We start from the raw sequence: 10,791 nt of genomic DNA on the forward strand, positions 1-10,791 counted from the left end.
TTTGTGTGCATCCCCTAATGCAGTAGGCTGTGCACATCTATGGTGTCAGCATGAATTCAGAGATGAAGATACTTGAATGCACTTTTAAGATTTAACTTCTGAATTTAGTGTCACTTTAATTATATGCTGATATGGATACAAACATATCATACAATATTTGCCATATACGAATATAGAGAAAAAAGTGTAGCAGGTATAAAGGTAATTACTGCAGCATATTTACAAACCTAAATAAAATATTAATTGCCATCATTCCAGTTGACCATTTTAAGCATAACACATTTTTTAAAATAAAAATAGAATAAAACTTACTTTTCCTGCATTGCTGGTACCCAGTATGTGATTTTCTAACACCTCCATGGCACATGTGTGGGTTGAATGGATAAAAGTACCTTTAAAGACACGTTGCACTGTATCCATAGCAGCCCAGAAGCAGCAGCAGGTGTCTCTATGGCCCAAGCTTTACAGCACACACACAGCAGTTTAATGTCTGCAGATAGCCTTGCTGTATCAGCACTCATATAAGGAGGAGGCTGAGCTCCCTGCTCTGCACCAATGACAACTCCAGATCCAAGCACAGTGCAGTCTAATTTCCCTTTTATTTTCTACGCCATTAGAATCTTCCTCTGAATATGTCATACACGCTGTTCACTGCAAACTTACCAATTAGTGGTCTGTTCGTTGCATACAGTTCATGTACCAGCCTGCTTTCTCTCCGCAGTGTTATTTGATATACAGGAAAGATATCTTGGCTGGCTGATTTGTGAACAGTCAGCTAATCCATAAAGCCTTATGTCATTCTATTTCATTACAATAGGACATCAGGTGTGTACTGTAAGACTTTTTTTTATCTATAGTAAGGACTTGTGGGTGTGCAGGGGAGCAATAAACCCAGTTATCTCCTCTAGGAACAAAGGTTAGATTTTTAACAGGCTCCCTCCAATCTTACTGGCAAGCCTACTAAATTTGCAGCACTGATTTTATACTCAATAATTATTTTACATCTTGGCATTTGTGAGGTAACTGGGTAATACATGGGTTAACAAGCTAGCTATAAGGAAAGCAGTATTGATGCACAGATACCATTTTTCCAGACCGAGTATAAGTATTACCCATACATTTCTTTTAGTTTAGACAGTTTTTTTCTAAAACAATACAGACTAAAGATTTTAGGACAGTGGTGAAGTGAAGTGCCAGGGCCTGGTCCCAGCTGCAAACGCTGTGATCCTGGTAGTTCTGCCACTGAGTCAAAGCTGTAGAGGGACTACAAATCTCACCAATACAGTTTAGAACAATGCAGAATACACCCAGCATTAGAGGATGACAAATCACAGCAATACATAAAATATCAATGCAGAATACCACCAGCTATAGAGGATTACAAATGCCAGCAATACATTATACAACAATGCAGAATACCACCAGCTACAGAGGACTACAAATGCCAGCAATACATTATACAGCAATGCCGAATGGCAACTGGCTATAGAGGACTACAAATCTCAGCAATGCATTATACATAAATCCAAAGTAATATGAAGCTACTGCTACATACCCTGTGCTTGCTCCGGGGTGCAGGCCTGATGTCTCCAGCGGAGGATCCCAGGTTGCTGTGGGCGCTCTTAGGTGGCTGTGCGGGGTCTCAGGAGGCTGTACAGGGTCTGTGGTGGGATGTGCAGATTCTATGGTGGGCTGTGCAGACTCTCAGGTGGGCTATGCAGGGTCTATGCTGAGCTGCACATCCTCCCAGGTGGTCTGTGCGGGTTCTGTGGTGGGCTGTGTGGACTCTCAGGTGGCTGTGCAGGTTCTATGGTGGGCTGTGCGGACTCTCAGGCGGGCTATGCGGGTTCTATGGTAGGCAGTACAGACTCTCAGGTGTGCTGTGCAGGGTCTATGGAGGGCTGTGAAGACTCTCAGGTGGGCTATGTGGGGTCTATGGTGGGCTTTGCTGGCTTTATGCATTGCTGTGTTGACTCTCAGGTGGGCTATGCGGGGCACATGGTGGGCTGTGTGGACTCTCAGGTGGCTGTGTGGGGTCTATGGTGGGCTTTGTGGGCTTTATGGTTGGCTGTGTGGACTCTCAGGTGGGCTATGCGGGGCACATGGTGGGCTGTGTGGACTCTCAGGTGGCTATGTGGGGTCTATGGTGGGCTGTGCGGACTCTCGGGTGGCTGTGCAGGTTCTATAGCGAGCTATGCGTTCTCCCAGGTGGGCTGGGCAGGGTCTATGGTTGGCTGTGCGGACTCTCAGGTGGCTATGTGGGGTCTATGGTGAGCTGTGCCGGGTTAATGGTGGGCTGTGAACTTCTCAGGTAGTTATGTGGAGTCTATGCTGGGCTGTGTGCAGTTAATGGTGGTCTGTGCAGCTCTATGTTGAGCTGTGCGGTCTTATCCAGGCTCCCGGTTGATCTCGGCGGGTGTGGGAGATTTTTGGCTGGCACTGTAAACAGGCGCCGCCATTCACAGGATGGCTGCTATGATCTTGCTTGGGACCTTCCTGTGAAACACGGCGGCTGTTTACAGCGTCGGCTTCGGGTTTATTAAGTGCCTGTATTGGCGCTTTGTATCGGGGCATATTTATGATTACTTGTGAAAATGATCAGTATCGGTGCATCCCTACTAAACAGCATATGCCCTGCAAGTCCTTGTCCTTCAAGGGTATGAGGGGGAGGGGGGGCAGAGCAACAGGTTTGCATTAATCCCCCCTCCCTAGCAGTACATATTTGAGTTTCCTTCAATCCTCCACCACTGTTTAGCAGCTGAGAACTTGAGTAGCCATGTGACGTTTTGGAGCTTACAGAGGGCTGAGGAAAGTCTCTTCACTACTGAATGTGACAATTCTAAACCAATCACCAGGTAGAGGATTGAGTCACATGTTCCTCCATACCTGGCAGTATCAGGTACTTTCTTCACTCCGAATGACTGAACGTAGCAGCGTGGTTTTGAAAGAAAGGTGAATATGTGCTGTTGCTTTGTCCTGCATTGGGAAAGCACAGGCTTGTTAATATGTAACTAACAAAGCATTTACTTATGTATACTATACTTTAAATATGTCTGTAATCCTTATGCTCAAAATTGACATAGCATATTCTCAGAATTTAACTACAGAAATGGTTGTTATCCTGTTAGCCTAACTTGTACATGATATAGCATATTAGTTTTTATGTTGTATACATCAATCCCATATATTTTTAATTTCAAATCTCTTATAATGCAAATATTATAGTTTACTATTTAGACTTGGCTTGTAAGTATTAAACTCTATTACCAACATACTGCTACTAACAATGGTTGTTAGCTCTCATGCCTTGAAAGCCCGGGTTCCTGGATTCGAAAACTCCACAAAGCACAATGTCTATATGGAGTTTGCAAGTTCTTCTTATGTCTGCACAAAATTCTTTTGGGTGCTCCACTTTATTCCCAATTTTATGCTCCTTATTTTTGTAGCGCCAATATACTATCCAGTGCTTTACACTGTTTATAGACCAATTAACGTCAGTTGCTGTTGCCTACAGGAGCTCACAATCTAAGTACCCACCATAAACACACTGGGGGCGATTGGCCAAGCAGGATGTCTAAATACAGCTCTGCTGGTGATTATTTAGGCAGATTATGTCAGGGCAGAAAAAAAGGAAAACCTCAGATCTGATAAACCACAGTGAAATATTCATGACACCTAATGTGCCTATTAGACTTAAAAAATGGCTGTAGCAATCTTACCCAAAAAATCATGACACCATTAAGGTTATGGTGAGGTGGCCCAAAAATGGACCAGTTGCAGCTGAGCTCCATCCTTACCTTCAGCCTTGAATAGTTGTACGGGCTCCTTTCCTGTACTGATTTTTTTTACCCCTATTTCACTGCACACTGTGAGCTTTTTACCAGAATGCATTAGAAGCTGCAGGAAGTCAGATAGAGGCCAGGCCACCTCATTTCCTTGCTGGAGGACATCCAACATGATGCAAACAGAAAGGTTTTATTTAATAATTTAATGAAGACATTGATTAAAGAGGAGGGTAATAGGGAAGGCAAGATGTAAGCAGAATAAATTTCATCAAGCTCTCTGCTAATAATGCTATGATGCCATCATATACTGAATCTCCATATTGACACTTGCTTATAATAACTAAAACCAATACATTTTTATGTAGAAATCCCGCCTATTGTAATTAGTTTCACACTAGCTGAAGTTACACATATAAAGCTCATTTCACAAACCTTATTCATCAGTATAAAGATACTTATTTTTTTTAAAAGATAACAATAATTTTTGGTTAAGTCCAATGAGATTGGAATGAAAATTTTTGCAGTCATATGTCTAAAATAAGTATACTTATTCAAAGCTTTATGAATCAAGCTTACACGGTGTAGTGCTATACATGCTACGAAAGTGTCAAATAGATGGTATAGGTGACCTTTTGTAGAATACCAGCAGTGACTTGGTCCAAATATTCTACAGCAGAACTTTATGTTTTTCCAAAAAATCCATCCACCTCTCCGAGCTTCCAATGAATAAAAATACATACCTCTTATTCCAAAAGTCTTCTGGCCGGTCTGATGACATTACAGATCCTTACTCTTGTCCTCTGACAAGAGAGGGGGTGGTTAGTCCTTACTGCTGCACTGAAGAGTGTTCCCATAATGACATGGTAGCACATGCAGTAATCCTGCGAGCTCTGGTGGCGTGGTGATGCTGCGTCCGGAAAGGTGGGAGTGGTGCCGGGTATATGACCCAGTGGGGCTCAGAGAAAGTGAGTTGAATGACACTGCCCGTCATTTAACCTAGAAACTGTCGGCATGTAGTGGAAAAAAGGTATTACTTTGTGGACTGCTCTGGACTGAAGGTGAGTATTGAATCAAAGTATGCATATTTTTTAGTATAGCTGACCCCAGGATTTTTTTAAATGTGTATACTGTAAGTTGTGACCAGGGAATAATATCTTTATAACATAAACAAGAGAAGAGTATTAGTATCATCAAAGTACAAATGTAATCCATGTATACTATGGGAAAACAGCACAAGTTCTAGAACATCTTGTTGGCTGGATGTGCAGGGTTATCTGTTTGTGTTACATGAAGAAAAAGGCCACAGGGCATATTAGAACTTAACATTATGCAATATTTGCAAATGATATAAGTTTGAGCATAGCTTGTGACAATCACCTATAGTACAATATGCAGCTTGGCCAGCTCCTAGTGTAAGGTCAAGAGATTTTAACCTGAGGCACCAGAATTAGCAGAACTGTAGTGTTAGCCTATCAAAGAAAAAAAAACCCTGCGTATTGGGGATGAATATGCACACAGAAATTGTCCAAGGAGGCATGGAGGTATCTATGTAAATTATGGGTTGTTGGTAATATGTGCAATCAATACATTGAGTCCTATATTGTTAAAATTGATATTATCCAGCAGTAAGGGACTGATATGTTGTATAGGCAGGATATATCCCAGAGCAGGGGTTAGCAACTTAAAGGAGATCAATGAGGTGAGTGCTTTTCACTCACCTCATAGTTCTAACCGACTTGTGACAATGAGACTGTCACAGGTCGGCTCAGTAGATTGGGAGGTGAGCGAACACATACCGGCATTCGCTCAGCTCTCGATCCTATCACAGCCCTATGCCATGACAGGGGAGGGGCTGGATTCCCCCTCCCCGCTCAGATCCGCCAGCGCTGACTGGCGGATCGGACAGGGGAGGGGGTGGGTACAGCTGGCTCTGCCTCTAGATAGGCAGAGGCAGCTGTCACTCACGCAGCTGGGCGGATCAAGACATAATTGTCGGGATCCGCTTCAGCTGCGGCGTCTCAGTATACCGTGAGCAGTAGCTCGCGGTATACTGAGCTTAGGGTGACGGGAGGACGCTAGTTTGTGTCCTCCCGTTACCCTAAGTAGAACTATGGGGAAAAGCCTTAACCCCATAGTTCTCCTTTAAGGCATGTGTGCCTGGGCAGGCACACAAAGCCATTTTCAGTGGCACCTGGAAGATCAATAGTCGCATCAACAAAATGTTATGATATTTCTCATTAAAATGTCTCATTAAAATATAAATGTATTAAGTTTTGTTAAGAAATTTATATTTATTGAACAGATGCAGTGTATGTCACATCTGGATATACAGTATGAAGATCTGTAGAATCAGAGTTGTGTGTATCGATATTTGGAAGAGTATAAGAAGCCATTGTTATATAGTCCACCCAAGAACACCCATCCCCCGGTTTCTTGTAAATACTCATCATGTAAGCCATGGAACTGTAGTAGATAGTGGCGAAGCAGGCACAAAATGGGACAACTATAGAGCCCATGAATAAAGATGGAAGTGTAATGCAGGATCCCCTCTCCCTACTTTGCCATTCTGTCTAAGGTATGACTCTGAGACAGATAGGCACTGTAAAGGATTTGATTCTTGGTCAGCCATTTTGTCTCTGGCTTCCTTTGTAATCATGCTCACTATTATTTTATATATTCAGGCTACATTTATATTTTATTTGTATCCCATCGCACTTAATGAAGGATAACTGCTACTTTGAAAAGAGAAAGTTTCCAGAATGTGAAACTAAGACTCAAACTAACTCAAACTAAGGCTGTTCTAGCCTCAAGGACACATATTTCCTGTGGACAAAGATAAGGGTATCTCTTACATTCTTGCACTTTCAGCCAAATAAGGATTAGTAGCAGATTTATATTGACAAAAACTATTTTAAAAATCCACTATTAGAGACCGGCTTGTTCTGCCTTTTACCTTTGGTTGTTATTGTGCTTTGAATAAATCTGGAAGAAATAAAGCTATCTGATGATATATCATAAAGTAGGTCTAAGCATTTTATGATTTTCCTGTGATATCAGCTGTTTGGTGTACAGTGTATGGAGAAGACATACATCCCAACTGTGCCGGTTTCTGTGGGACTGTCCTACAATCTGAACTAAATCTTGAGGTCCTACAGACCCATCCCAATGTGCCAGTAAAAGGCCATACCTGTGAGAATTGTAGTTTCCTGTACCTGCTGCAAATATATATATTTACCACCACTAATAAGGGCTTTCATTAATACACTAACCAAGCCATTTTTTCCCCCACTAACTGGGGCAATTTTGCTCACTCTGATGTTAGGAGATTTTTTCGTCTTCTTTTCTTCTACTGACGCTGGGGTACTTTTCCTCTCACTAATGCCAGTGCTTTTTTCCTACCACTGACACTAAGGCACTTTATTCCCACAGATGGCATTGCACTTTTCGCTCCCACTGATGCAAAAGCATGATTCCATCTCCCTGTCCCCAGGAAACTTTTCCCTGCAACTGACACAACATTTCCCACTAATCCTGGAGCATACACGTTTAAGGTTTAAGGTCACACCCAATATTTAGCACAATGTAGCCAGACCCACGGCATGCTGCATGCGCATGCACTGTATGTTCTTTCTGTGTCAGGGTGTTCCCATGTATATGCTGCTGACAGAGCCAGAAGGAGCTAAATCCCTTACAGTGCTCAGTCTCTGGGTGAGTGGAAACTCCACTATGCAGGGATGTGCTTGATAAATGAAGCATGGAGCATCCACCTGGTAGCCTGGGAGGAAAGGAATTGGGGATGTTTTACACCAGTCATGGACACAAATACATATGTTTGGTTTAGATTGCTTCATACAGTGTAGGTTTGCTATGTGTTCCGCTTTGATGTAAGATGGAGCAAAAAACTGGGCAGACATGGAAGTAACTGTGGCATCCAGGGGCGTAACTAGGAGTCAAAGGGCCCCATAGCAAAATTTTGTATGTGCCCCCCCCCCAAACTCCCCTTCATCCACAACCTACCCCCAACCAACCATTTCCTTCTCTTTAGCTCTGCTCCTGCTGACTCTGACAACAGGGCTGAAGAGGAGATCACTCCACCACTGGTTTGCTACAGTGCGGCTGCCTGGCAAGCAGTGCTGAATTAAAAGCATCAAAGGCCTAGTGCTGAGGATTTTGGTGTGCCTTTTTATGAAAATGTTGGTGTTCACCGGGGCCCTCTTCCTCCAGTCCGGGCTGTGATTTGTAGTCTCTCTACAGTTTGGAGCCAGTGGTGGAGCGCCAGGGCCCGGTTGCAGCTTTGACCCTAGTAGTTCCGCCACCAACTCCAAACTAGAGAGACTACAAATCTCAGCAATACATTATACAGCAATGCAGATTACCGCCAACTATAGAGGACTACAAATCCCAGTAATACAATATACAGTAATGCAGAATAATATGAAGCTACATACTCTCAGGTGGTCAATGGGGCTCTCAGGTGGTCAGTGCGGAGCTCTCAGGTGGTCAGTGCGGAGCTCTCAGGTGGTCAGTGCGGAGCTCTCAGGTGGTCAGTGCGGAGCTCTCAGGTGGTCGGTGCGATGCTCTCTGGTGTTCGGTGCGATGCTCTCTGGTGTTCGGTGCGATGCTCTCTGGTGTTCGGTGCATGGCTCTCTGGTGTTCGGTGCGATGCTCTCTGGTGTTCGGTGCGGCGCTATCAGGTGGTCGGTGCGATGCTCTCAGGTGGCCGGTGTGGCGAATGGCTCTCTGGTGTTCGGTGCGATGCTCTCTGGTGTTCGGTGCGATGCTCTCTGGTGTTCGGTGCGGCGCTATCAGGTGGTCGGTGCGATGCTCTCAGGTGGCCGGTGTGGCGCTCCCAGATGTTCAGTGCGGCGCTCTCAGGTGGTTGGCTCTCAGATGTTCAGTGCGGCGCTCTCAGGTGGTTGGTGCTGGGCTCTCAGGATGCTCCTGACCGAGCCCTCCCTCTGCCCTGTGCTCCATAGGGCCCGCGTGGGTCGCTATGGCGGTAGTTACGCCACTGGTACTTAGTACATGAAGATCTGCCCAATCCAGGCATATGCTCACTGACAGTGTGCACCATGGTTTATGGTAGAATCCCTGACATGATGCATGCAAAAGGCACACCGATAGAACTTTGTGCATCACAATATTCATACATCATACATGAACACCTGCCTATGCAAGCCCAGGCATACACTCACTGAGAGGCATACCACCCTATACTATGCTGCACACTGAAATGTCACTGATGCATCATGCACAAAGCACACTGACAACAGAGAAGCTGACCGGCCGAGTTTTGTGTGCGGGAGGAGTAAAGTGATGTTGGTACTGCCGCCACTGTGCTCTGTGGGGGAGGAACGTGGAGTCGGTACTGCCACTGCTCACCTCTCCTGGCTGGGCTCGTTGTGCTGCTAGGGGGGGAGAGATGTTCCTCAGCCCTGCTCCTGACCGGGCCCCGACCCATCCCAGGCCCCATAGCGACTGCGTGGGTCGCTATGGTGGTAGTTCCGCCACTGGAGGCATCCATTCCCTACTGCTCTGCTCAGCAGGGGATCCATGCATGGTTTCCCTGCTGATTGCAACTGACCGGTGCCCATGTGAATGGGACCTTAAAGGAGAACTATGGGGTAAGTGTTTTTCCCCAAAGTTCTCCTAAGGGTCACAGGAGGACATAAACTAGCGTCCTCCCGTGACCCAAAGCTCAGTATATCGTGAGATACAGCTCGCCGTATACTGAGACCGCCGCAGCCAGGACGGATCCCGACATTACTGTCGAGATCCACCTAGCTGTGTGAGTGACAGCGGGCAGAGCCAGCTGTACCCACCCCTCCCCCGTTCGTTCCTCCAGTCAGCGGGGAGGGAGGCAATCCCTGCAGGGAGCCGTGAGTGACAGTCACCGCTCTCTGCAGGGACATGATCGAGAAGTGAGCGACGGTATGTGTTCACTCACTTCCCGATCTATTGAGCCGACGTGTGACAGTTTCATTGTCACACGTCGGCTCGAACTATGAGGTTGAGTGAAAATCACTCACCTCATAGTTCTCCTTTAAGCAGTTTGGATAACTGAATTTAATAGGAATGATTTGGTGGTTTCATGCTCTTATACTTCATACAGCATGAAGATTATTTAAGCTCATGCCACACTTTTTATGTAACTTAAAACCACTAGCATATAACTGTCTGCCACCTGTGATCATTATAATCATTATAACCAATGCCCAATACTTGACCATATTACCCAAAAGGTTGTCACTTGTCACTAGAACTTTACAGGACTGAGGAAAAGGTGTGCTAATCTGAACCATAGTAACCCTACATGTGTTTCCCCCCCCCCCTGTATTGTGTGCAATATTTTTTGTCCTTGACCATTACAGACTAAAAGGGAAAAGGTCACTTTCCTCAATGTCAAGATTGCAAATGCAAAACTAAAACAGTTTTAACAGATAACAGCTTTATTTAACTTTCTTCCTGATGGTTTTTCATATTAGTTTGGTTATGTGCATCAGATAGTACCTGAACACCGCACTGACTCAAGTTGCATTTGTTCCACTGATACATGTTGGCTTCTTCATAGGCAAAGTGACAGAGTCTAAGGCTTTGGCTTATCTTTTGGCTCACTTTGGCCGCCAGAGCCCTTTGATTCAGCCGAACGGAAGGGCTGCTGTAGGGCTATTGACAATAGTCTGTACAGCAGCTGAAGGCAGCCGAACAGCTCAGCCGAGCCGAATGCATATGCTTCGGCTCAGCTGAGCCAAACAAACAACTGAAGTGGGTAGAGCAGCCTGCTTCAGCATGTAAACATGCACAAAAAGCACAAAAACAGCACAGGATCCCCCTCCCAATTCATACCAGACCCTTTAGGTCTGGTAGGAATGTTAGGAGGGACCCCAAGTTAAAAAGTAAAACAAAAATGTGGGGTCTCCCCAAATTCCCAACCGGACCCTTAATCCGAGCACAGGCTTGGCAGGGGAGGGAAAGGGGGGGGGGGGGGGGGGGGGGGGGGCGCCCC

General features: G+C 45.2%; 1 protein-coding gene across 1 annotated transcript in view; it reads right to left on the reverse strand.

The window, feature by feature from the left end:
* The window catches only part of GDA (guanine deaminase), a 48,981-nt gene extending 48,397 nt beyond the window's left edge, over positions 1–584 (reverse strand). The window contains exon 1 of the mRNA XM_018562267.1: positions 313–584. Within this exon, the coding sequence (XP_018417769.1) occupies positions 313–420 (108 nt within the window). The 5' untranslated portion in view covers positions 421–584. The remainder of the gene's footprint in view (positions 1–312) is intronic.
* Positions 585–10,791: the final 10,207 nt, after the last annotated feature.

The sequence above is a fragment of the Nanorana parkeri genome, unplaced genomic scaffold (assembly GCF_000935625.1).
Source record: "Nanorana parkeri isolate BGI_ZX_2015 unplaced genomic scaffold, ASM93562v1 scaffold569, whole genome shotgun sequence".
Classification (NCBI taxonomy): Eukaryota; Metazoa; Chordata; class Amphibia; order Anura; family Dicroglossidae; genus Nanorana; species Nanorana parkeri.